General features: G+C 39.9%; 1 protein-coding gene across 4 annotated transcripts in view; it reads left to right on the top strand.

Annotated features, from left to right (window-relative positions):
* slc24a4b (solute carrier family 24 member 4b) overlaps positions 1-22301 on the top strand; it is a 36007-nt gene extending 13706 nt beyond the window's left edge. The window contains exons 3-17 of one of the 4 annotated variants that reach the window (XM_034220302.1): positions 3907-3983; positions 6682-6756; positions 6839-6923; positions 7006-7109; positions 7466-7540; positions 8032-8057; positions 8481-8534; positions 11027-11181; positions 14326-14495; positions 15906-16041; positions 16532-16698; positions 17163-17277; positions 18009-18121; positions 18335-18400; positions 19109-22301. In XM_034220302.1, coding sequence (XP_034076193.1) covers positions 3907-3983; positions 6682-6756; positions 6839-6923; positions 7006-7109; positions 7466-7540; positions 8032-8057; positions 8481-8534; positions 11027-11181; positions 14326-14495; positions 15906-16041; positions 16532-16698; positions 17163-17277; positions 18009-18121; positions 18335-18400; positions 19109-19258 — 1568 coding nt within the window. In that variant the 3' untranslated portion in view covers positions 19259-22301. Of the gene's footprint in view, positions 1-3906; positions 3984-6681; positions 6757-6838; positions 6924-7005; positions 7110-7465; positions 7541-8031; positions 8058-8480; positions 8535-11026; positions 11182-14325; positions 14496-15899; positions 16042-16531; positions 16699-17162; positions 17278-18008; positions 18122-18334; positions 18401-19108 lie in introns of all 4 variants that reach the window. The other 3 variants (XM_034220293.1, XM_034220317.1, XM_034220309.1) reach the window with 3 other exon arrangements.
* The last annotated feature ends 5616 nt before the right edge of the window (positions 22302-27917 follow it).

The raw sequence follows: 27917 nt of genomic DNA, 5'->3' as shown, positions 1-27917 counted from the left end.
GTTGGGGACACGGATGAACAAAAGTGTTGCCAGTCATTTCTTGCATAAGCTGCACAGGTGTCCAAACAGAGAATCCAGGGTTTATTTATAGTATTTAGATCAGCTTCTGAAGAGGACTTTTTTTTTTTTTCAGACATCCCTTTTTCCACGCTCTCGTTCCCTTGTTGCCTCCAAAAATGACAGCAGCTCCACACAAGAGCAGCAGGATAGATACTTTTTTGTTTCTTTCAGATGTGTACACATTTTGTTAAAGCAGAACACCCTCTACTCTATTCTAATAACAGCTTTCTTGGCGCCTTCTTAAGCAAATTTACCTGAAGATCTTTTTTTGTACAAGCTGTACTTTATGATACAATTATGTATGCTGTAGTAAATCTGTTGGGGGGAGGAAGTAATGTTAAACTGCAACTATTTTGATTATCATAATTTTTCACTTTTAATTTAGCATAAACCCCAAACTTTCTAATTCCAGCTTCTCACTTGTTCTTCTTCACTGCTTCTCTGCTGCTTTTATTTGCAACTTACATTTAAACAATTGTAAGTTGCCCTAAACTCTTTGAATGAATTCAGAAGGTTGGTCAAATCTTCTTGATACATGATTTCAATTTTCGAAGAGAATTCCTTTTTTGTCACAGAACATTTTCTGCAATAAGTTCTTCCAAAATCCATCATAACAATATGCCTTCTCCTCTTTATTCCCCTTATTTTCTGTAAGAGTGAGCCATAATTCAACTCAGCTGCACATTAGTCTATTGATGGGGCTCATTTGAGATGCATCACTTAAGCAATCTGTGTGTTGTGACTCTCCTGTGTGTCCGTCCTGTCCTTGTGTGGGAATCGCCTGCAGAAGCATGTTCACGTCCGGTTTGACCTCTACAGCGACGAGACAGAGACAAACCCTGTAGACGCTGTCTGCTGAATGTTTACAGGGGCTGGGAGGTGACCCCTGTCTGTCATCTCTCTGCTGGCGCCTTTTTAAACACCTTTTGTGACCACCTATTTTGACCTCTCTCTCAGCCAGCCCTGCTTGTATACTGTGGCAAGGGGCTGAACATGTAACCAAAGAACATGGATGTCAATGACATTTAATTATCGATTCATGGAAGACCTGCAGGTTTGGCTACAGAACGTGGAAGCAAGAGGTGAACAGGCTTAGACAAAGGCAAATTCAAACTGGATACTTTCCCCATGGTTTTATATAGTAAGCAGCCATATTAATGTATGGTTGTCTGTCCATGAGGTATCGGTAGGAGTTTAGCGTACTGTATTGGCATCAGTTGGTTTTCAGTCACCTCCGAGGGCACCGCTGACATATCCTGTAATTGATTGTGGCTTTGCTTGAGGGCCGTCTGCTTTTCAAGACGTTTCATTCAGCACATAAACCTGTCAGAAATGAAATGAGCTAACGCCGCCATCGACCGTTAATGTTGCAGCAAAATTCCAATGTCAGCCAGGTGTTCTTCAGTTTCTCGTCGTACTTCGCAAACGCATTACTCACTCTTTTTGTATGACTATTTTGTCCTCTAATCAGTAGCATTAAGTCATTTACTGTGTCATAAAGGCAGTCGAAGTGCTAAAGTGAGATGCCAAAACTCATACAAATCCCCTAAGATTTACTTGTGTCCCACCACTACTGACTCAAAGGAACTAATGCTATTTCTGGCAGAGATGTGTTGGATGACATATGAAGGTACAAAATGTACTACATTTCCATATGTGATGTAATCTGGGAGGCATGCAGTTGATTAGGTGGGATTGGACTATATATGTGCAGTGTTTGATTTGCTTGTGCAATGTTCCAAATGCAGCACTGATTCAGTCGTGTGTGCACACCATTGTGTATCAGAGAAACAGGCAGTGGGGAGGTTGGGACAGATGCAGTGAGAAGTCTCAGGTGAGCAATGTTCCACTTCACAACTCCATATGCGACTAGGGCCAAAATATTGCCTTTATTCTCAGTTGTAACGGCATTGTTCTGCCAGCTCAGACTATAGCATTTTGTTCTTGCATAATTTTTGTGTTACTGCTCTGCTTGAGTTGGTAAAGCGGAAAATCCCTCCTGTCTATTTTTTTTTTCTTTAGCAAATGTGTCTGCATCGCTCTAGGGATGGCAAAGTTGGTTGAAATTGCCATGAAATTCATCTATTTGTAGTGCACAAAGGATGAATTGACTGTCGCGGTAGTGTCAGCACTGTTGACAAGTATTCATTGCTATTTACAGCTGGCATATTCAGTTATGTCCCTCGCATGACTAGTTTGGTGATCCGCTTTAATTTGGTGCCATCATTGGGTAAAATACTTTGGCTTATGACCAAACCAATGAATGACAGCCACAATTTGACTGTGTGCATTGCTAATTGGCAAATGTTAGCATGCCAACGCACTTAACTAAGATGATAAACATGGTCAAAAACACAAGATATTTTGATTTCACAGCAGGGAGAGCACAGGTGTAGGAAGCTAAATGAATGATGGCTGAAATCCACTTTGGCTCATGAGTTCGGTTTCCTAGTAAGGCATACTGGCTCTCACTTTAATAAAAGAAAGCCATTGTTAGTGTTAGTAACACCTGTGCTTTTCCTACTTTGGCAAGTCCAAATTTCCGCAGTGAGAAAGGGCCTATTGTCGTTGTGTGCACCTTATTTGCATTCTCTTATCAAGGTGATATACAGAATGTAAAAAAGCACAGCCCTATATACTGTACAGATGACCAGACAGCAAAGGATGCTACAAACCCAACACAGACACTTCAAAATAAAAGTACACAACAAAAGAAAAAGAAAAAATATGTGTGAGTTGAACCCTGGGTGAATATAAAAAATATATTAAAACTGTGAAAATATCCACTAAACTAAAAAACTCTCACAACTGTATCCTTAAAACACTGCTAAAATATTCATTGATTGTGACATGCTGACATTAGCATTTAGCTCAAAGCACCACTATGTCTAAGTATAGGCTAAATGAGCCGCTAGCATGACTCCTCTTCATACATCCATGCTGTAGACTCTTTGTCTAGTTTTTTTTCAGTTGGATTGTTTATTCTCCCTGTAGTATAAGGCTAACTGTAGCTTAGAGCTAGCTTGAGTAAGTGACGTGTTATGCTAGTTTTGTGGCAGGCCTGTTACAAGGACAGACAAGATATGAGCCCACAGCTCCTGCCCAACACAAACAGGGCGGATTTCGCCGCAGATGTCGAAAGACGGCCAGCTTCTGTCTCCAGCCAGGTGCACCGTGGAGGCTGCTGCGCTCCCAGAGATGTGAGCCGTATGCTGGTACCACAATCACACTGTGTTCCAGCTGCACCTCTGGATGATCAGTCCCCAGCATGGGAGGGTTTTCCGCCTGCTTGATTTTAATTCTGTATGACTTCAGGCTCTTAATATAGCCAAAGCTTTTACATCAGGTTTTGAAGATGAGATAGGATGGTTGTTGTTTTTTTCCCCCCTTCCTTTATTCCTTGAACAGGGTCTAAAGTCATTTGTTGTCGAGTCGTGGGACTGAAGATGATTTACAAAAAGTATTCAGATCCATCTCAGGCCTTTGAAAATTCAAAGCCTCTGATGTTGTCTCAGGTTCCAGTTTTCTTTTTTGGATGATGATCACAGGCTGCTGTTCAATTTGCATTTGACCCCTTCTTGCTGTGGTGCCCTGTTTTGAGGTGTACAAGAATCCAGTGGGAAGAAACGGAACAAGGAGAGCAGTGATGAGGCTCCCATAGGTACCACAACCAAGAGTTTTTTTTTGGTTAGCTTGTTTACCCAAAAGGCAACCCCAGGCCTGCTCCTCTGAGACTGACACCTACCTTGAAGTTTATTCGATCCTCTCTGGGTGGTTTGGGGACATGTACCTCGCTGTCATACCGCTGATGTGTTGTGACCGTGACATTTCCTTTCTGCTCCTCAGCGGTACACGAGTTCCCCAGTGACCTTTTCACCACTGATGAACGCAGAAAGGGGGCCGTTGCACTTCACATCTTGGCGGTAAGAAAAGTTGTATGTTTTATGTTCTTGTTATAAAGCTGCTGCTTCTCACAGAGCTCAGATGGTTGCAGGTAGATTTAAGGTATCAGTTTTTTTCTTAGCAAGATTGTAAAGATCATTTTTAATGTTCAAATGATGCACGCATGAGAAAGATGTATGTAAGAAAAGTGGGTATTTGTTTTAATACTTCTTGGAGCGTTGGGGTTAATTCTTGTCCTTGGTATAATGCATATGTGCTCTTGGAATAGCTCCGTAAGTGCATTTAGAATTTGTATTCACATATTCCCTTAATGGGTCTTGAATTGATCTAGCCAAGGCACAACTACATTTAATAGGGCTTGGTATAAAGTAAGCAAAAAAGGCCTACATGCAAATCGGTAAAATATGAAGCACTAGATTAAAATCAGCCGATTTAATAAGTCTTTACTATATTTTGAATTTACATCAGAACAACTAAACTACAAGACGTCATTCATTTCATTTTACAGTTTCGAGGGTCATAAAGTGCCGATGTCTCTCAAAGGAGAGCTTTAACTCATGAGTGTCTGTGTGTGGAAACCATCATAAATATGCTATTGCTACTCTGATATTATAATATTTTTAGTCAGAGCTCGAATTTCAGAATGATTAATCAAAACAATGCACTGACTTGTATTGAAAACAGGCCCAGAACGGGGGGGGGGAAAAAGGACAGGCAAATGTCCAATATTTCTATTGCATGAGCTGCTTCCCCACGTCGAAAAAAAGAAGCTATTACTGTCTACATTCAGCCATGCTCCGCTGATTCGACATGGAGACACACAGGCGCATGTGGAGTTCTTCAGTGTTGTTCAGCAGGAGGTGCTGTTCTTCACTCTGGATTGAACTGGCTTTAAGAAAGGTTCTTAGTCAAATACAACTCGGGGCTGTAGCCAGTATTTTAAAACGTGCTGAGGTCAAAACACAACAAATCCTGCTCAGAAAACTTTGACCAGAAACTAAACAAATTTACATTTCCAAGCATAAAATGAGGTTTCAAAGCCTTTTTCATACTCTGGCAGAAATGCTGAAACTTACAAACATGTATTGTAAATTTTCAAGTCTGTCAAGTCAAAGTATTCACTTTTGCCCCAATGGCTCTGCTGCAACTCAGCGAGGGAACACAGGGAATGTTATCCTAAAAACAGTGTAGGGGTGTTGAATATAGCTGAAAACTCATTAGAAATTTAGATGTGTGTGTTTGTATATATAGTTGTTTTAAATATATTGTTGCACTGCAAAAAACAACAAATATATAAAGGACATGCCTCCGTGGTGGCACCAACAATACACTTTATCTTAATAGTTTTTTATTGCATTGAGAATTTTACAAACATTAGTGGGAGGCAGTTGTGAGGTGAGAGACCTGCAGTACTAATCCTTCCCTTGTGTAATTATTTCTAAACCTCAATAATCGCCAACATTATCATCAGTATTGTTTTTCTGTTGTGCCCAATTGTGGTTTTAATTTAAGATTGAAGATCAATTTAAGATTGAAGATCTTCTTAGTGACAGGTGAGGGGGGAAAAGTACTCACAAAATACTGGATGATGGGAGGTAATATACTCTGTTAAAAGTAAAAGTCCTGCATTATAATGGTTCTTTAAATACATTTAAAAGATTAAGGATAGAAAAACGACATGTGTAACAGTACTCATTGTACAGAATGGTCTATTTCAGAATAATTGTGCCTATATGATAATAATTACTGATGCATTAATATGTACATTGCTTCAGTGTTGCAGCTTGTAAAGGTGTGGCTATATTATAATGTCATATACTGAGTAGATTAATTTATAAGGGTGCTTCATCATTTATCAGTTGATTTATATTTTGTTCAGAATAATCCAAATCTACAAAGTACCTAGTAGTACCTATTAAATAAATGTAGTGGAGTAAAAGGTGCCATATTTCCCTTTGTAGTGTTTCGGGGATATAAAGTAGCACGAAAAGGAACTACTCAACTAAGGTACAAGTACCTCTAAAATGTACTTAACTATAGTGCTTTAGTGAAATGTTTCCTGCATAACCAGGAAATGAAAATTTGTCCAGACTGATTTTGAAGTGTCCCCATCTCTATGTTCCACACTGAAATATGAGTTCTTACTGCTGAGAGGAGTGAGATGAAGTCTGTGTGGGGGGGTGTGATCATCCTGCAGTCCTGCACTGCCCCCTGTGGATAGCATAGAGCAGAGCACTGCTGCTGGCTGCCCATAGTGATGTCACAGCTGATCTATCATTTATAGATCTTGCCTCAACTACTGAAATAGGCTGCCTCCCACCCACATCTATCCTGACATAAATTGTAAGAGAAAACTGCCCATCTCTTAATTGACATTTTAATTGGGTGCTGTGTTTTGAGATTCCCCTTCATCTGTCCTTTAGCTGGAGAACATGGGGCTCTGCCAAGGCTCTATTTACTGAGCTAATTTCTGCTGATTTGGGATGTTTCTACACAGACACAGTCCATATTGCCCTTGTCACACACACACACACACACACACACACACACACACACACACACACACACACACACACACACACACACACACACACACACACACACACACACACACACACACACACACACACACACACACACACACACACACACACACACACACACACACACACACACACAGTTGCACTTCTGATGTAACTCAGCTGATTCTGTCTCTAGGCTCTCTACATGTTTCTCGCCCTCGCCATAGTATGCGACGAATACTTTGTGACAGCGCTGGAGAAAATCTGTGAGGTACTTGGGAGTTTTAAGTCTTTCATCTTTTCAGTCGCACATTGCCGGTTCGTCTGTGAAATACTTTGCTTTATTTCTGCAGAAACTAGATCTGAGTGAAGATGTTGCAGGAGCCACCTTCATGGCAGCTGGCAGCTCTGCACCAGAGCTTTTTGCATCCGTCATTGGTATAGACACACACACACTCCGACATTCCCAGATGGTTGGATTCACCGCTGATTCTGATTGGCTGCTGCTTCCTGTGTGCAGGTGTCTTCATCACCCATGGCGATGTGGGTGTGGGGACCATCGTTGGCTCGGCCGTCTTCAACATCCTTTGCATCATTGGTGTCTGTGGCATCTTTGCTGGACAGGTGTGTGTGTGTGTGTGTGTGTGTGTGTGTGTTAGAGGGACTGACTTCCTGCTCCGGCTGCATCCTGCTGTTTATTTTTAGACCGCAGTACAGCACATGTGTGGCAGAAGTTTTTTTTTGCTTAGGGGGAACAAAGCCATCTGCTTCGGTTAGCTTTCTCAGAACTGGTTTTACGTAGAAATGTAGAATAAACTCTCGGGGCATTCACGGATCATAACTCTGTTTCTTGAAGTAAACTTTTACATATTGTGTGTGTTTGATAGTATCATATACCAACGTGCTTCACAGAACTCTAATACCCACAGATAAATAAAATATCTAAAATGTGACACTGCACTTTTCCCATGTGTTATCAGGTGGTGATCCTGACCTGGTGGGCAGTTTTCAGGGATTCCACCTACTACATCCTGTCTGTTTTGGCTTTAATTGCAGTAAGTTGGACCACATGGATTTATTAATTAAAGGTGGGGTAGGTAAGTTTGAGAAACCGGCTCGAGATACACGTTTTGTTATATTCCATGGAATGCTCTTAACATCCCGATAGCAATGAATATCTGAAGTGCTTTGACAAAAAATACATACAAAAACGTCATCTGTGGAAGCCGTAGTACTGTAAAAAGCACGACCAATCTTTTTAGCCGGCCCGGCTAAAGTAACTGGATGGCCTACCTGCCTGTCAGCCTTCCATCGGGGCACAAACTTATCTCGTGCCCTCATTGGTCATGTGCGCGTTCGTGTGTGTTGGAGGAGGGGCTCTGTAAGGAAGTGGCAGATTTTTTCCGGCTGTGTATTTTCAAATTCTAGCGCACTCGAGCTGGTTTCTCCAAAATTACCTACCCCACCTTTAACATCAGCCATGAATGTAGTTTTTTTTTTTTTTTTTTTTTTTATCTAAGAGAAATGTTTAATTTTTACTTTTCAGTTCATCTATGACGAGAAGATAGTCTGGTAAGTTTCTCATTCAGTTATTCTGTAAATATGTCCACATTTTGAGCAAGACCATGAACTTTTCAAAAATAAATAAATGTGTCTTCTAATTTATGAGCTTACATTTTAAGCAATAAAACTCAACCTTTCTTCACATTCAATGATTTTGCTTGTCTGGTATGACCTTTAGATCATGATGGCTACTGTTAGCAAACTTGTAATTTATATTTCTGTAACTGACATCACTATTTTCAGGCTTTACGTTACACTGTGATTTCTCATTGTCCTGTAACTTTTTGAACACAAGTTGAATAATCTCGCTTAGAAATGTAAAACTTCTAGGTTTTAAATCTTGGTTTATCCACTGTAGTAATCTAACATGTCCTGGATATTCTATGTATTTCTTATCATGTTATCCATCTTATGTCTTTTCTTCCTCTTTAGGTGGGAGAGTTTGATACTGGTGCTCATGTACATGGGATACATCCTCGTCATGAAGTGAGTTCTGAACATTTTGTCTCTTATTCGATTATTCAGTCCGTCTGACTGATGGCACGTTCCCACAGCAACCACCTGAGTGTGTGCGTGGGGGGGATGCTTGAGCTCTTACCCACTGATACCTGTGGGCTGATGATGAGTGCACTCAGGTTTCACAAGAGGAGAGTGGGTTTCCAGCTGGAGGGAAGCTTCTCATTTCCATGTCCTCTTTCCCAGATGTTAACGCTCGGCTTGGCTGCCTCAGTTCCAGAAAGATTTTTGTGATGCCCTTTCAAACATTTGGGATAGCATTTTCCTATTTTTTGGATCTTTGACAATCATACTAGATATCAGAACTTGTATAATTCAATTTTAATTATACAAATGGATTTATACAATGTGTTTTTAATGCTGCGAATAGATCTCCAGTTGGCAATTTCTGGTGTTTTACTAGTTTTAGTTTAAACGAATAATGAACTGTATTTAATTTTATAAAACTGTTGCCCCATGAAACACTTGAATATAGTGTATTATAGCCTTTCTTAGGGGTAGGGGTGTCTTTGTAGTCATGTTCTGGGGTATGCATAATTTATGAGGATTTTTCGATAACAATCTTACACAATCTCGTCTTTCTGTTTTTAATCCGTCACCTTTCAGCTTGTATCACCAAAGTCAACCTATTTTGCCTTATTGTGTGTTCATAGTCCAAACTGCATAATGCCGCCCCACGTCTCTGTCCAGCCGGTAATCTGTGTTACACTCAGCAGCCGTCTGCTCTCTCCCTGCCATAAGAGTTTAATCTTTCTCCCTCTTCAGTGGCTAAGAGCACAGGCTTAGCCGGATCCCTCCTCTCCTTTCTCATTTGGAGGAAAGAAGTGCTTACTGTAGGATGTGTTGTCATATGTCTCCCCTCTCCCAAAAATATCTGCTGACCATTACGAGCTGTTCCAGACAAAATGGAGTAGAGAGGGTTTTATTTAGTGCCATCAGAGCACCGAGGTGACCTTCCAGCGCCTGGGTTAGTTTTTGTATATTTCCCCTCTCCTCAAATAGCATGCGTGCTGACAATTGTGAAAACAAATAACACCATAGGGAAACAACTAATGACACAATGTAAAAGTAAAACAAATCTATTAATGCTTTTGAATCCTAAATAATGAGCATTTGTTTTGGGATGTCATTAGTCTAGATTGCTTGGGCCCAACATTGACTTAATTAAATTAGAATCAAACACCCTCCTCCTATCTGCATACAATTATCCCCATTTAGTCTCTTGTCCTCAAAGACTACAATGTTTAAGTAACTTTTTACAATGTAGCACAAATTTGAACTTCTGGGTAGTATTAGATAACTTTGTTAGCATTTGCCTGACATCTTAAAAACTATATCCACAGTTTAAAAGTGGATACTGTGATGATAAAGAACAGTAAAGTATCCACAGTTTAAAAGTGGATACTGTGATGATAAAGAACAGTAAAGTATTACCATTAGTGTCTCTTGTCAAGCTAGCTCGATGTTTTCTTATCACCTTATTCGAGGTTAAAGAAGGAATAAAGCTCTGTATTTATTTTTAAACTTTAACTTTATCGACAGCATCAACATTCCTCAATTTGACTCCTAGTAACATTTTTAGCCTTTGTCAGTTTTGGCTTAAATTCTGTACAAAAAATCTATCCTTTAACGCTGAATTCAGATAAATATAACAAACTTTCATTTAGTTTTAAGGTTTACACTTTAAGGCATATAACCTCATAAAGGGAGAGGGCAGCTCCTGTGGGGAGTTTTGTTCCCTTGGTCCCATGTTGCCCATCTTAATATCCTTTTTAATATGACACATTAATGAGATCTTTCATAGTGTGTTATATTCTTGGCAATGTTTCCCCGAGTCAGTTATGTTGAAATTCCCCGTGTACATCTTATACAGATGTTATGGGCTACACATTGAAACCATTGCCTTGAAATTTGTGGCTAGATGGTTTTCCTTTCTTTTTTCCGACAGGGATATCTTGAAAGTGGCTGAATGGCTTTTAAAGCTTTTATAAATACCCACATTACTTCATTCGTTTACAATTTTACCTGCAAAGATGGCCCTTCTCGCACAATGTTGAGATGACCCTGGCAATTAAAGTGTGTTTAGTGTTTGTGAGATCCCTTTTGATGAAATGTCCCCCAAATGGTCTTAGGCCTCTGGGAACACTAACTTTCTATTCTAATGTAGAATAGCATATGTTTGTATATTAAAATGCTGATGTGGGTTTTTAGAAAGTAGGCCATCTTTACTGTAAACTCATACTATAGAAATACAAAGGAAAAACTGGTTATTTTGGCTAATTAAACTGCATATTCAATTCAGTTCCAGCCTTTCATCTGGAGCTCATAAACCCTATTTGTTGTAAAAGTATTTCTTCAAACTGAATGCCTTATCTTTTTGTTTCCCCCCCCCCTTTTTGAACTCTGGGTTGAATTATTTCAGTATCTTTAATTTAGGGGATTTTGTTCCATCTCTTTATCAGATTCAACTCCAGCATGCAGAGATTTTTCACGGGTGCAAAGTCGAAGAAGAACGTGGCCAACGGTAACGCTGCGGCCAGCAGCGAGATGGAGGATGGTAATACTAGTTATGACTATGTTGTGGATGACGACCCGTCATTGCCATTGCTCTCACCAGGTAAGGTTAATCAGACAGGCTGGGTACCCCAAGACTATTCTCTGCCAGTAGTGAATAGTGAAAAATATATTAGATTTGACTTTGATTCTCTGGAAGACTGTGGTTGTTTCTGCCGTTCGAGGGTCTGTGGCTTAAGCTTTGCTCCTTTCTGCTGAATTTACCTACATTTTCCTTATCTTATTCTGCTGGAATTAATTTAAAGCAAAAGTTTGACATTTTGGAAACTATGCTAATTTTGTTCCTTGCTGACAGATAGATGAGAAGATCGATAACACTAACATTTGTTTAGCATAGCCTATGTACTGGAGACCGTGTTATGTCTAGATTATATCTCTGGATTTGCAAACCGTTGCATAATGGTTAAGATTAGGCATTGATCCTTGAAAAGTAAAGGTTAGGATAATTTGTTGGGCAGCGAGTCTTGTGAAAGTTAGTAAATCAAGAGTTAGAATGACAAGGTAACTCAAAGTAACGAACAAGATAAAGTCAAACACATAACAGCTTTTAAACCAGTTGGTTATTTTCTTTACCCTTACTTTACATTTGTACAAATGTAACAGCTGAAAGAATGAGTTTACTAATGAGCTTTAAGATGATGGTAAAGAGATTTTGTTACCTTGGTAGAAGCATGTGAATTATTTCCCCCCGTTTTCAGGCTTATCCCAATGCTAATCTGCTTCTGTCTGTAGCTTCATATTTAGCATAGCCTACTGACATGAAGGTGGTCTCAGTTTTTCTATGAATTTAACAAATAATAGCTGACATGCTAAATATTGATCTATATAGGTGCTTTTATGAAGATTGTCACCTTCAGACAAAGCTAGGACACTCTTCACATCAATGTGTTCCTTTGGTACAGTATGCTAGGCTAACTGCCTGCTAGCTGTAGCTTTATGTAATGTTAACATCAGTTCACACAACACATTTTCCGAATTGTCAAACTATTTTTAACATGATTCTGCAGAACTACATTTTTCAAAGATAATGAAAACTTCAGTCCCTTGACCTCATGAACTGCACTACCTGAAGAAAGACGGTTTGTTAAATGTACCTTTATCTTTTTCTTTGTCCTGTGGTAATTTTGTAAGTCCTATATGTTCCTCGATTAATTTTTTCTTTTGCTGCCAAGTCCTTTCCTTGGCTGATAAGCAACTGAAGCTTATCGGAGCATACAGGGGGCACAAAATGAAATGCTCCTGTTTTTAAAATGGGGCAGCAAAGTAGAGTTATTTAATCTTCCTTCAGTAATGCAGTTAAATGTCAGGGGACTTTGTTGTCTTGGGTTTCAGACTTATTAAAAAACGTCTGGACACATTTGCCTTTTCTAAATAACATCTTTTACTGTCATGCTCTTTGAGATGTCCTTTTTGCCGCAACGCTCCACTTCTTCCTTTCCTGCCTTTGGCCTTTTAGAAAAAGTCTAATCAGTGACATTTGACCCTTTCCACTTTGGCTGCATTAGATTTAACCTGCCTGTCTGTTTAGCCTTACTAAACTTATTCTTGCTTACTGTCAACAGTGTTGTGCTGCTGTGTGCCAATTCTTTCTGCTTGCATACTACTTTTCTCCTGCCAGTCTCTGGGGCGTAGACACCCTCACTCCTGAAGTGGTAATGAATTTCACTAGAGGAAATGTTTATGCCGGCTCTGTTTACACTGTTAATTTATGTGCATTCTTGCATGCATAATAAGTCAAATTTAAGGCAGTTAAACTAATAAGTTTACTGTAGAACTTTTTTAATCCCCATTCACTGCATCTTAAAGTTAATTGTAAACAGAGAGCAAATGAGGAGTTATAGGGTATCAATAAAACATGTAGAGATAGGTTTTATTGTCGGAGCACACATTTAATGTGTCAGATACCTGTATTACAGATTAACATCGTCAACTGATAGACGCCGGAGGTTATTTTTTTCATGTCATTTTAAAATTAATCTCGGTCGACCGATAAATATTCACTACTCGCACACTTCAAAGCTGCACCAGGCAATTTGGGAAAGCTTTTTGAAGCTCAGTACACAGAAATCATGTTAACTCTGCTGGTGTGTGATGTCTTATACCAAAGGGGAAAGAGTTCAACGTTGGTGGGTCCAGGGGGGATTCCCAAATATTTAAACTCTATGATATGAGGGTAGAGTGAAATAAAAAAAGGAGTGATCATTAATCTGCTACTCTGTCAAAACTGTAGTTATTTTATTAAGTGGTCCCATAGCTGAATTGGCTGCAACTGGAAGGTTTTTATGCTGCTCTGTGAACCTCACTCATATTTACATACATATATTCTATATCCTTCAAATATATGCAATTTGTATTTAGACTGAACATGTGTTCATAGGTGAACTTCTGTAAAAACATCCTTATAAATACATCCATGAAAATCTCATGCATAAAAGTGTTGGTTTTTATCAGTTGAAACAATTCATAGGTTAACTTTTTTTAAAAACCTATGAAATTATCTGTAAAATTCAATCGTAATGGACTGCATTAGAAGTTGACATTTTGGAAGATGATCTCACTTTATTGCGAGATGTAAAACACTGGATTTATAATGCTTTTAACCTTCATATTATGTTCCCTTAAAATGAGTTTTCTGGCAAGACAACAAACACAAAGAATCTCTTCCCTCATCTCTGAAAAAAAGCTAAGGGAGCCAATCCAAAGGAGGAATGAACTTCAGAGCTTTGGAAAACATCCCAACCTGTCCAGACGGGACATCCAGGCTGTTATTTAGTGGACGCCGTTACTCTGAAGTTTTGATTTGTGCAGGCATCAAACTGCCCGAATTGAGCCCACGTTGTGATTTAGGGTAATGGGAATGGTGCGTGTTGACATGAAAATCTTGCCTGGTGCAGCTCTAACTCAGAAAATATGACAAAATATCTCAGGTTTAGCAGTCATTTATATTCATTAGCAACTTGTCCCAGGAAACTGGAGTACTATTGACTTCAAAATGATTCTCCAGTACAGTACATTTTCTTGCTGCCTGAAGTTTTAAAGTCCATATACTTCAGTGAGGCAATTAAAACTAATAGAAAGTGAGTGAAAACAATCATGCTTGTCCGATGTTTGGTGGATTCATGTTTTTGATTTTTGGTTCACCAATTACATTTGTTTCATTTTTCTATATTTAAATCATCTTCATCAGTCAAGCCCACCAAGGAATACAGCCGTGGATCGGTGGTCATGGTGGACGAGATCATGCACGACAGCCCTTCAAAGTTCAGGTTTCCAGAAGCGGGCCTCCGTGTCATGGTCACCAGCCATTTTGGACCCAAAACCCGTCTGCGCATGGCCAGCCGCCTCATCATTACAGAGGTACAGATGAACGTTGTTGCTCCAATAAGATTAGCTACTGATATGTTAATTTATTTTAACTCCAGTTAAGCCCCATGCCCCCATGCCCCGGCCCGCATCACGCAACATCTTGCAAGAAACAGCGTCTGAGGGCTTCTTAACATTTAACAAACTATGAATGTGTCATACCCACTTAACGGAAAGAAACTCAGCTATCAGACAATATTAACCATTTTTAGCTAAACAAAACACAAGGGTAATAACAAAGGCTCTGAATTAGCCCTGAGCGAAACAATTCTAACGCACTTAGCACAGAACTCACGGTAAAATACCCTTATTACTTATCGGATCTGCACAAACAAGACATCGATTAGCAAGCTGAGATTCCACAGATTCCATAAATATAAGTATCATCACTGAGCAATCAAAACTCGCGACAGGGGAAGCAAACCTAGACATCACACAACGTAGCTTTACGGAGCAAACACGGGAGAAATGTCTTACCTTTTGCTGTTTCTGATCAAAAGTTGTGTTCATCGGCTTTAAAACGATAAAAACGCTGCTGAAGATTAATCCAATGTGTCTGTCACTTTGAAATGATTACTGATAATCCATCTTTATATTTATGTCAATAACGGAGTTTTCATATAGCTGCTATGATGGCTACCAGAGTGTATGACAGCTTCCGGTTTTGGGCATTCTGGCTATGCATCATTCATTCACCAATGGGTAATGTTTAGATGGATTTTAGGAACTCCCCCTCGATTCTATTGGCTCTAATGGTTCAAAAGAGGTGTCAATCATCCAAATCGACCGAGGGGGGCCAGAGATATGGAAAATCCACCCAAATGACCCCAGAAGTGTTTATTTTTGCTAAACCTAAAAAGGTCAAATGTCACTTGTTTTGCATCAATCTTGATACAGGGTACTTATTATATGTTATAGTTTGGATTCCTAAAGCTTTTAGTCTCCGATCCCATCATTCAAGGGTGGTTTTCACTATAAGTAATGTTTTTTTTCTTTGGACGGACACTATAATTTACATTTTCTTACTATGTTCATTCTGAATTTACTTTAAAATAAAAAAGATTCTATATTGATTCTAACTTTTCTACATCCAACTCACAGGTTTATCATTGCTTTGAGAAAAAAGATTATTAACTTACCCCTTTTTTAGAAGTGAAGATATAGTCATTTGTTCTGGCAGTCATTTTCGTGAGCATGAAAAACAGGCTTGGGGCTTAACTGGTTAAATCTTTTCAGCTTTGTGTTTGAGATTAGTTCCAAAAAAGGCTTCCCAAAGAGTCCTTATCTCACACACACACAGTATGAAAAGATACGTTCAAAATATGGCTGGAGCGATGCAGTCTGAGTATAAGCGCGTCCTCTCATGTGCCCTTTGACTTAGTTTATTTTTTCTGAAAGCGCCAGAAGTTGGTCCAAGCTGCCAATGGTGTGGAGACACAAGTGATCGACGGGAAGGTTGAGATCGAGAACGGAAACGTGCCAGAGGACAAACCCACCGAGGAGCTGGAAAACATAACCATCTCACCGTTTCATATCCCACGTATGCATTCACTTAATGTGCATTATTTGGTGGACATGGATGGATTCCTTGGGGTTAAACGTATATGGAAACAAAGTAGTTTTTTCCTTATTGACATTTCAGACACTTACATTATTTATATCTGTGTCCAACTGTATATCCTTTCTTTAAATATGCAATACATTATTAATGTCTTTGCTCAAATGTCACTGGCTTTATATACAAATTATAAAATGTAAAGAAATGTACAAGTTGGTATTTACAATACACAAAGGACAGTAGGTCTCCTTAGAAGGACATTAATAATCAATGTAGAAATAGATTCATAATATCTAAGGGGGACACCTGACTTGATTTTAAAGTGAAATATTTGTAGGAAATGTAGCGTTTCTAATTATAAAAGTGTAAATCAATGTAATATGTTGAAAGAAAAAAAAAAAGTACATTTTTCCACCATATTACTGAAGAGCAAGAGGCCGATATTTGGTTATAATGCGTCTTCCTGTTGCAGGGGGTATTGGTAGTAAGTTGAAGTGGCTGATCTCGTGGCCTCTGCTGCTCATGCTGTTCGTAACCATCCCAAACTGTGCCAAGCCTCGCTGGGAGAAATTCTTCATGCTCTCCTTCTTCTTGGCCACCGTCTGGATCGCCATCTTCTCCTACTTTATGGTCTGGATGGTGAGTGTAATGTTTGTGTGGATCAATCAATAACTTAATATGTTGTGAGTGTGAGAAATGTGGTGTTTGTTGGGTCAAGGGCTGCTGTTACAATAGACGTAATTTACTATTTAAAAAAAAATGTGTCGTAAAGCTTGATGCGATTAATTCCTTCTGCAAATTGTATCTGTGAAAACATTCAATGATGGCCATTAGAAATCAGAAAAATCTATTATAAAAATGAATTGAGGCCGTATCAAGACCTGGATTCACAATATTTTAGTCTAACTGTCAAATTTAGCACATTCGTGTGCATCACAACCAAAATGGTGAAAGCAACCGTTAGCCAACTGTTAGGAAACTGAAGTTTAAATGTTCGATGGTCAGTAACGGATCATTAAACAAGGACATTTTTGGCAAAGTTTAATGTGCTTTTTGCCATTTCATAATGCTATTTTTAAGTGCTGACACTATATCTGTCTCAGGTGACTATAATCGGCTACACTCTGGGAATCCCTGATGTCATCATGGGCATCACTTTCCTGGCAGCTGGCACCAGCGTCCCAGACTGCATAGCCAGTCTCATTGTCGCTCGGCAAGGTATACCGATTGCTCTGAAACATTTTAGATGTAATTAAGTTGATTTATTACAAGGTGGAGACCCAGAAAGTGCTTTCTGGGATGTCCCTTTTTGGATGGAGAAATGTATCTGTATGTATTGTATTCAAAGTATCCTCATACGACATTGCGTATGATATCCTACAAAAAGTTATCCTCATTTTTTGTGAGTTTTCATACAAATCTTTAGGAACATGCAGAATAAATCTCCTGGGAGGAAGTCTTGTGTTTTTGTCCATACCATCCACCCACCCTTTCTTTGTCCCAATGCAGACTTTTAGACATTGTATTCTTCCTAAATCAAAATCATATGGATTATACAGGAGTTGTTTTAGTAGGAAATGTACATATTACAGTGAGTTTCCTTAGTAGGAATTGCTACAATTTGCATACACATGGCGTTTACATGCATGTGTGCGACTACACCATAATTGATAAACCTAGCAGACTTTGTTCCTAGGGTAACAAATTAGTTGTCCGCCTCATGCATGTAAAAGAGTTGGAATTAAAAAGAAAAACAGCTCTGCATATATCGACAATATGGGGAGTCACGACTTGCATCTGAATAAGGTTTGGGCCCTTGTGAATAACTAAAAGTGCAGAACAGCAAATCATTAACCATCGATTAGAAAAATAAGTTTACTTGACCTGAAAGCATAGAAGAGAAACTTCCTTACCCTTGCTCCTTCTTACTACTTTTGGTTTTGTTGCAGGTTTGGGAGACATGGCGGTGTCCAACACTATTGGCAGTAATGTGTTTGATATTCTCGTGGGGCTGGGGGCTCCCTGGGCGATCCAGACTATGTGTGTGAGCTATGGATCAGAGGTAATGAGCTTGTTTTCTTCACAAAAACTCATGTTCATTCTGTATTATTTACTTATTGTAAGTCGCTTTGGATAAAAGCGTCAGCTAAATGTAATGTATTATTGTGCATGTGAGCATAGGAAACAAACAATCCAGTTACTCCTTATCTCTGATGTTGACCGATAACGTTCAGGAGCTGCAGGTGAATTGTTGTTTTTCCCTTGTGTGTTGCAGGTGATGATTAACAGTAAGGGCCTGTTGTACTCTGTGGTGCTTCTGCTGGGCTCTGTGGCCCTCACGGTGAGTAATAGTTAAGGATGTCTACGCTATACAAACATATTGACAGGAAGAATGCCTGTTTGCCGGACATGTCTGAAGTAAAAATTAACAGTACATTATTACAGAAAAACAAGATCCCTGTTCTCATCACTGACAGATGCTCTGTTACACAATAGTGAGTGACTAACCAAAACATTTAAATGCAGTGTTGTTTTTCCTGTGAAATATTCCCTGCTGCAAAGGAGGTTTAAACGTTTTTCTTTTTGGAATAAACAGAGCGAGATTTGGGTAGTTATTCATCATCATCAAGCAATCTGACTCTTACTGGAGAAAATAAACCAAAATGATCCTTTTTAAAGCAATTATGTCTGACTTTCTGGCCAGAACTGAATTGAAATATATTCCTACTTTACAATTTGACATCAAACAAACATGGGTTTTTGAAATGACAGTTTATCCATGTTTTTCTGAGCTTGCTTTCTGTGCCGGTGTGCCAGCTGCAGAAATTCTTAACATCTACAGAGATAAAATCACTGCTGTGGTGTAATCTCTGAGCAAAGATGAACACGAAAATGCTTCTTATAGATTTAAGTTTCATGATGAAATATGCATTTTATGTGTAGTAGTGACATTTTACTGCCTATAATTCAGCTTTTTTTTCTCCATCATTTTATTTTTGCTAAAACGACAACTTCGATGACCACACTGACCTATTTTGTATGCGTGCAGGTGCTAGGGATCCACGTGAACAAGTGGAGGCTGGACACGAAGCTGGGCATTTACGTGCTGGTGTTGTACGCCATCTTCCTCTGCTTCTCCGTCATGATCGAGTACAACGTGTTCACCTTCGTCAACCTGCCCATGTGCATGGAGGAGTAGAGTACTGCGCAGGAATCGCATACCAAAACCTCAACGCTCCCATAGCAACCCAACATTTTTATTTTTCTTTCAATGATACTGGACCTATCTGCAGACTCCTTTCCTTACTTGCAATCCTTTGTCCCAAATATGAATCTCATTTCCTAAAGAGGCAGTTTAGCTGTAAGAGTGGACTCTGTTCTGCTTCTCTAAGTTGACCTCTTGTCACACAGTGCCGGTCCTTAATGCCCATTTGTTCAGGCTTTGCCTGTTATTGCAGTTAAAGTCTTTATTTCCTCTTGTGCGCCTGCTAAATTTCTACCCATCTAGCATGCCTTTAGATGTCGGGGATCTCAGAATCATAAGTGCCCCTGTTGATTGTCGGTGTGTGTGTTTTCACTGTTTTCACATTGTAGATTTCCACACACCATTTCCAAAGCCTTTCCACAAACCAAACCAGAGTCTGTGAAGAAGAAAAAAATCATATGATTCCAACCAAAATCCCCACATAGACAGAACTCTCCTCGCTTTCTTCCTAAAACAATTACAGTAACCCCGGCACCCAAAGATAAAATACACTCCTTTTTCTCCCCCCACGGAGGAGGGCTTTGTCCTCGGCAGCTCCCCCCCTCCTGGACCCAAATATCCTGGCATGGCCTTTGGCATCAGGGAGCAAATAGTGTTAGCGCTTCGATCCCTCTCTGCTACTCTTCTCAACCTTCATCTGCTTGATCAAAACTGCTTTGTTTTCTTAAAAAAAAAAGATGACATTTTGTCAGGACGCTTTGTGTCCAGACATTTCACAGATCAGATGACTGAGGGTGTTATGCATATGCAGCACTGCACAATGTAAACTTGTAAACACTTCATTTATTTTGTATTATTTTTTTTCAAACCAAGGTTTTGTCTCGTATGATGTGCGGAGGAGAGCTTGTTGCAAATATAGGACATTGCCTGTTTTTCACTGAAACAAATTGCACATGGAAACGCTTTTCTTGCTTTGTGCTGTAAGGAGATTTGACCACTCAGCGTGGCTGCTGGTGGAGACTCCACTCCAGCGTTTATTCATTCATCAATGGGTCAGTCCACTTTTCCCTCTGCACAACTTCATTAAAAAAAACTGGCTCCAGATCTGTGGATGCATTGGATTTTCGTCATCATCAGGTGACTTGTGGTCATCTGGAGACAGCCACAGCATGGAGGTCATTGTTTTACAGTAAATGCAAAGAAACAAGGCGGTTCTCGACACTGACTGTCTGCTATCACACCCTCTGGCCAGTAGGGGGTACCTCAGCCCCTCTACTCAGGGCGGGGGTGCCAACCACAGCCGACGGTTATCAGGGAAACTCGGAGATGGACAACTCCAGCAGATGGCGATGGTGTGGTCTCTTGATTTTTGAGTTACATGTAGATATTGCACTTTAACAGCTGTCCTCTCATTTTGAATCAACTAGTGCTTCCTTCTGTGCGTGTGTATTTTCAGTGTAAGTGTGTGAGTGAGAGGATTGTGTGCGTGTGTGTGTGTGTGTCTGCTCAGTATGGGCCCACGCTATGTTTCCCACTCCGGGCTCTCCACACTTGGGACGGACTGGAACCTTGTTAACACCACGAGCACACCCACCTCTGACTGCAGTGCATGCTGGGACATTACATGCAGCTCCTCCACAACATCACTTCTGGGAATCATGATGGATACCGCCCGACCCACTTTACAAAAATCGGCAGCTACACTGCAATCCAGACATTTTGACATCATGCAAAAATGCCCGTGAGGAGTCCACAAGTGCGGTGCAGAGACTAAACGTGCGTGTGGGGAGTGTTTTCAGTGTCGAAATTATTCCTGTGCCACACCGTTGGCAGCAGGCTCTTGTATATGCAATCTCAATTTAAAGAATTCTATGTGACAGAGGGCCCCTGCAAGGTTGCCATATAGAGACAGGGGGGAACCTCGTGGAGATGTGACGTTGGTTTGTCTAGTAGTACTTGATGTGTGAGCTCACAGGTGTGTGTTTAGTAAAAACGGAGGAACTGAGCACAAAGGACTTGTCCATTTTTGGAACTGGCTCTGAGGGAAGTCCTACACACGTTCTCCTTTTTTGCCCCCTCTTTCTCCACTATTGTCTCCTCCTGCACAAGGGCATTAACTCTCCACTAACTCTAGCTGAAGGAGCAGCAGGGAATGCATGGATGACTTTCCTCCACCTCCCTCGGGACGTTGTTATTTTTGAAAGGACATGGATGAGAACAGACTTAAAGGGTAAAAAAAAGAAATACAAAAAAAAAAAGTTGGACCCCCTTAAGCTGCTACTCCATCAGGGTTCAAACTGCTGTGTTTACTGGACGGAGTTGACCACACAGGGCCTACAGACTGCTCCACTATGACATCCTTCCTCCTCCTGAACCCTTACAGTGGGTCTTATATAGAAACAGGACCTAATTTTTGATGCTTTTTCTGGGGAAGGAATGTCCGTACTTGAGTTGATTCAGAATGTGCAGGGTTATTTATTTTGTGTATATTGTTGTTGCTCTGTGTGGTCATGTCCCTGTTGCCATGTTTGAGTGGCACAGCAGGGGGAAACACTACTCTTTTGTCCTCATCTTGACACAGTTCTCACCGGTTGTCTGACTCACAGCTTGGTTACCAAGTCACTTTTTTTGGACGTGGGGGAAAAAAATAATTAGTATTCAGATGCTGTTTTTGTCGTAGCTCTGCATACATCCAGAATGTATGAAAAATCCTGTGTACAAAATAAGCGCGCACACTTTAGAACACATGTTAGAAATGGCAATTGAACACAAGAGAGGACCGGTATGTATTTCTTGATTGAATGCGACCTGATGCACTGTGAGCTCAATGTGACGTGGGAGTTGTTTGTCAAGAATAATAAATGATTAAAAAAATATATTTAATGTAAAGTTAGTTACTATAAAAACATTACTGAGGACATCTGTATAACTTATATGAATGTATTGTCTTGCTATACTGGACATATCCAACCAATGCATTTTACTGTAAAGCAATAATGTGAAGAAAATAAATAAAATGGCAAAAATAATTCCTGTACATTTGTCTCATAAATTCTTGAATTGTTTGTGAAACACATAATTAAATGAAGCCATTTATAGATGTATCTGCTGCTTGTTCGGTTTTGTTTTTCACAGCATGCACTCATGTTTTAAACAGTTTGAAGGGCACGTCTTCGGTTTTGTACGCCCCATACAAAGTATATTGCTTTTCACCATTGAGTCTATCCATATTAGGTTAAAGTCAATGGCGAAAAGTAATATACTTTGTAGTTTTGTTTGTTACTTTATACCTATATATTTTAGAGTAAATAAATGTACTTTTTATTCCATTAAATGTATTCTACAGCTGAAGTTACTTTTTAGATTAAGATACTGCACTAAAAAACACTTTTCTGCAGAATGACTTTTTTTCCTAATATGTAATCATGTCAACCTTCTGCTGATAACACTTTTCTTAAAGTTGTAATGCAGCAATATGTTATTGATCTTCTACAAGTTGGAAGACACAAACTTATATGGTCAAATTGTAAGCAGCAGATGCCAAGACTTTTAGTCCCTGGTCCAAAAACACTAGATCCCTCAGTTCCCATAATGCAACTTTGTAATTTCACACTTAAAGGGGCCATATGATGCTTATGAAGTTTTCACTTTCCTGTAGTTTTTTCACTTCCCCAGTTTTTTTAGTCCGGATGCTGCGGTACCGCCTGCCAGACGGCAGCAGACAGTACAGTTTGTGGCTGGGGTGATGGGAGTCTTTTATAATCCTGAGGGCTTTCTTCCTGAGCCGCTGGAAGTAAAAAGGTCCTCCATGGATGGCAGCTCCATCCTGGTGATGTTCTGTGCAGTTTTCACCACCCTCTGTAAAGCCTTACGATTGCAGCTGCCATACAAGGCCGCGATGCAGCCGGTGCCCAGCCGAACAGGGGCCCATGCAAAAAAAATTAAAATAATGTCTGTCCAATGACCTTGCTCCCCTTCATGTCATGTGAATGTGATACCTTGCGTGACGAGTGAACCGTTTAATCAACCTCAAAAGTTATAGGTACTGTAGCTAGCAGCAGCAAGTTTGGCAGCATTATAAAAAATGTAATAGCTTGCATTTATAATGTATTGCTAACCAAAGCACAAGAGCGGCGCTCAAAAGAGAAAGGACAAGAGAGAACAAGGAGATGTAACTGCTAAACTGACGAAATTAGACAGTTTATTTTGTCATACATCGTCCTCGAAATCTCAATTAATTCTGTAAAGTGATTGTGTGATTAGTTCGCTGTGCCGTTGTCAGGCTGTGGTGGGCTGAGGCCAGGGCAGGCTGTTGTTGATAGCTTACATGTGGCACTTATTGTGTGTGTCCGTGCGTGTGTGAGCGCATCAGCGTGTGCTTATGTTTTGGGCGATGGGGGGAGGGGGCCCCAAAACAATATTTGCACCGGGGCCAATCACAACCTTGTTACGCCACTGCAGTCAGGATACTCTCTATGGTGCACCTGTAGAAGTTGCAGAGTATCCTGGAGTCCATGTTGAACTTCCTCAGCCTGCGGAGGAAGAAGAGCCGCTGTCGAGCTTTTTTGGTGATGGTGGTGGTGGTGTGAAGAGTCCATGTCAGGTCCTCAGTGATGTGGACACAGAGGAACCTGAAGCTGCTGACTCTCTCCACCGTAGTCCCATTGATGGTGATGGGGGCGTGTCCCTCTTGCTGCTTCCTGTAATACACAATCAGCTCCTTGGTTTTGCTGACGTTGAGATGGAGGTTGTTATCCAGGCACCAAGATGTCAGGTTTTCGACCTCCTCTCTGTACGCCGTCTCTGGTGGAGGTTCCTTAAGGTGGATTTTAGTTCTAGAACTTTTGACATTGTTGTATTGTTAATGGATTTGTCTCTCTCTCATTTATGAAGGTTTAAAGAAAAGTATCCCAACAATATTGTGTACTGAACATTTTATTTTTTTCTGTAATTTATTCTGAACCATTACTGTGAGTTTTAATTAACAGAAAATTACCACTGGAGGACAACTTCAGACATGCTGACTCATTTCCCCCTTTAAACAGAAACCAAATGACACAGCACAGTTTCACACTGATTCTAGCAGTTTAAGATATGTTATATTTCTTTGTGAAATTACCCTTAAGGTACATTTAATGAGTTTCATGTACTCATTAGGGACGCTTTTGCACCAGTAGACATTAAAGCACAACAAAAGTGTATGTAGCCTCAAAAACTCTTTCTAATATATTCTGGTCACATCACCATGGATTGATTACATCTTTTATTTTTTTCCATTCTACTAGCCATGCTTTTATTCAATACAAAAAATCTGATTTTTAAAAATGCAATCATACCAGCTGTAGATAGATTCACACTGTTGGCGCTAAAAGTAATACCATGCAACAATACTTTAAATTTTTAGGATATGTGTGAGAGTTGATGGCAAATAAATCATCTGCTATTTAGTTGAAGCATCCCTGAATACAAGATCTAAAATGGATAAGACCCACTCACGGTCTAGACGCAGCAACAGCTTGTGTTGTGAATGATGAATAATGATTTATTGGTTCTCACTGAAAACTTTTCCAGTGCGATAATCAAGCTGAAGAGCGCTTTATTTGCGAGACAGGGTGATTGCAAACAATCTGTTATTTATCGTGACGGCTGGCAACATGTAAAGAGCCTATTGAGTGGTGAATGATGCAAAAAGATGATTGGATCTTGCCTCCATCAGTGTTTTTTGTTGTTGTAGTTGTTAAAACCAGTAGGGGGCAATGTTGCAACAGGATTCATGTCCCAGTGTCATGGACAAACGTTGTTACTGCTCAGTATGTAATTAAACCGGAGCTCCTTCACCCCAGTGAATACAACTCTGGCAGTATATATAAAAGTTTCAGAAATCAAACTGTGACAAAGTCAAACCATGACTTCAATGAATCCTTTCAGTATGATTTCCTGCACATAAAACATATTGCACATAATTAGCAAATGATGGATGTCCATATTCTTCATCAGCCAGCAGACAGGCAGCCATCTGGTGAGACCAGCATGGCCCGGGCAGGCTCCTGGTTCCTCTTCCTAATGAGCCACCCTTTTGGCTTCGCCGTTAACAAGCTTCTCTGTCAGCCGTGATCTTGTGCACTGATGAGCTCCCTGTCTGCCCCCCTAACAAGACGTTCGTGCTGCTTCTTCGTGTCTCCCCTGAACACCGGCTTAGCTCCCCATTTGTTGTACCACATATAGAGACAAGGCCCACGCATCCTGGCCTCCACATGCAGCACCGTAATCCTGCTTTGGAAAGTTGTTTATATGTTCCCCCACCGCCCCCACAGTTACAGTTAGGGGACATTTTATTTTCCTTGCCAGTATTTTTTTGACTCCACTGTGCTGTTTGGGTAAATTGCTGTGCTGCATTGATGGATGGTGAACAAACTGGGTTGCTGCTGCTCTCTGCAATCCCTCTTAAGGGCACCCTGCGCTGCTGAACAGAAGGTGTTGTGGGTCGCTCGTGTTTTCTTAACTGCTGGTTTGTTTGTCTTTCTCTGTGGTGTACCTACATATGTTTGTTTTTCAGAGTACTGACATTAGCTTGTGAAAACTGGCTGCATTTCTTTTTTAAGGAGAAAGTTCAAATTAGAAAACAAAGATTACCACCTCTTGTGCTGTTTTTCATTGCAGATGTTTTGATATATTGTCTCTTATATTTTTGCTTCCAACCCACTTCAATGGTAAATTGAATTTTGTGGTTGGCGCGAAAGAAAATACATTAAAAACAGAAACATCTCTTCCCAGAAACAATTTCCCGGTAACTCAAGATAATCCACAGATCTCAGTGTGAATAGTTTCTATTTTTAATTCTTTAACTTTAAAAAATGTCCTCATAAAAACTGTTGACAGAAAGTAATTTGGATTCTTCAGATCAGCTGTAATCTGTAAACCCCTTTTTGGTCTTATTCTGTCGAGCTGGTGACATGTAAATCTTGGAGGTCCTGGGCTTTTGGGAACATTTTTGTTCAAGTAATAGTTCCCAATCCTTTCCGACTTGTAGCTCCTTTAAAATAAAGTGATATTTTCTTGCCATCCCTTATCACAGATTGAAAATGTCACTTGTTGATGGACAGCTCAACCAGAGAAGGCCGGTTTACATAATTTTATTTGAAATGTGAAAAAGTAAACATTATGACATCCAGTGATACATTAACACGTGACGTCCCTCTTACAACCAACCAAACACATTCTCCTAAACCTGCCGCTCTATTTAAGCTGCCAGGTCTTCCTGCCTCTGCCTCGCTAATGCTGCTGTAGCTGCGTTCATACCCTTCTGCTGTGTTCACGTTGCTACTGCTGCTGTGTTTCATGTCGCTGCTGTTTGCCTGCCCCACCACCACCCCAGCTCCATCCTAGCATCCACTTGTAGGCTTGGAGAATAGTTGTCTAATCATCACTCAATGTTCTTTGTAAATCTATGGAGTGATGAGGCCCGAGCCTAGACGCGAAACTCAAACTATATGCTTCTTCCAATAAACATGTGAGTTGTCTGACTGAATTATGTGAATCCAAATGTGTAAACCTAAACCCAAGTAGCTCTTTAGAAAATGCATTTTTAAAGTGTGCAAAGCTTCCGTAGAATTGCACTCTCCCATGGTCTTGTCATGTTTCCTTTTTTAAATGTTTTTTTGGTTGAAATTACTCCTGTCCTTTTGTTCAGAAGTCCAACATCTTCTGGCTGAGTCCATTTAAAGCCTGTAAGCTAACAAGCCCCAATGCTTAAATGGTACATTGCTATTGTACTCCATTACCACTGTGACCTTTCGCTGGTATTTAAACCGTCTGCATACTTTATAACTAGATACAATTAAAAAAAAAATGAATAATGATGAGAACAGTGACATTATCAGAGCTGTAATCCATGGGTGATTTGGGAACTTTTTTCAAGCAACAAAGACAATAATGAACCCACTTTTTAAATATGACATAAATGAAGTCATAAAGGACAGTCAGCTGTTTTCACAACTAACAGCAGGACCTTCTACAACGGTGCAAACTCAGCTTTCATTTATTCTTATCTGTTTATGGCAGCCCCCACATTCTGTTCCCTTGTGCATTGTGGCTCCGTGATTAATCCATTCTGCACACACTGTACAGTTCATGAAGGTAACACAATACCTCCTTATCTACGTATGTATGAATATTAAGCAGTCAGCCAGTTGAAGTGAACAGTGCGCAATGGAGACATAGTTTGATAAGACCATCTGGAAATACCAAGTAATGGTGAGTCATGCTCTGAGCCCTTTATTCAAGGTTATAGTTAAGATGTGTAACGTACCATAGATAATTGAGCACTGTGGACTTTTGTTAAGCTAATCAATAGACATCTATTATTAAAAGGACACAGTTCGAAAGGGTCCAAGGTTTCCGTTTACTTTATTTCTTAAGATTCACACTCAGAATCATATTTCATTTAAAACTATAACACTGAAGCTGATTTGGATGCATGGCTTGGTTTTTAGAAGAAAGCGATCATAATGCAGTGTATTCTTATCTATGTTTAAAATAAGATGAATCTATGAGTGCATTATATTTTGTTAAAGTTGGCATTAATTCAACATTAAATCATGACTTTTTTCACTATTTGTGTGTGTTTCGTTTTCAATCTGTCGTGACATTTATT

This window comes from Gymnodraco acuticeps, unplaced genomic scaffold (assembly GCF_902827175.1).
Source record: "Gymnodraco acuticeps unplaced genomic scaffold, fGymAcu1.1, whole genome shotgun sequence".
Lineage (NCBI taxonomy): Eukaryota > Metazoa > Chordata > Actinopteri > Perciformes > Bathydraconidae > Gymnodraco > Gymnodraco acuticeps.
The sequence above is the reverse complement of the archived record's forward strand: the minus strand, read 5'-3'. Positions and strand labels throughout refer to the sequence as shown.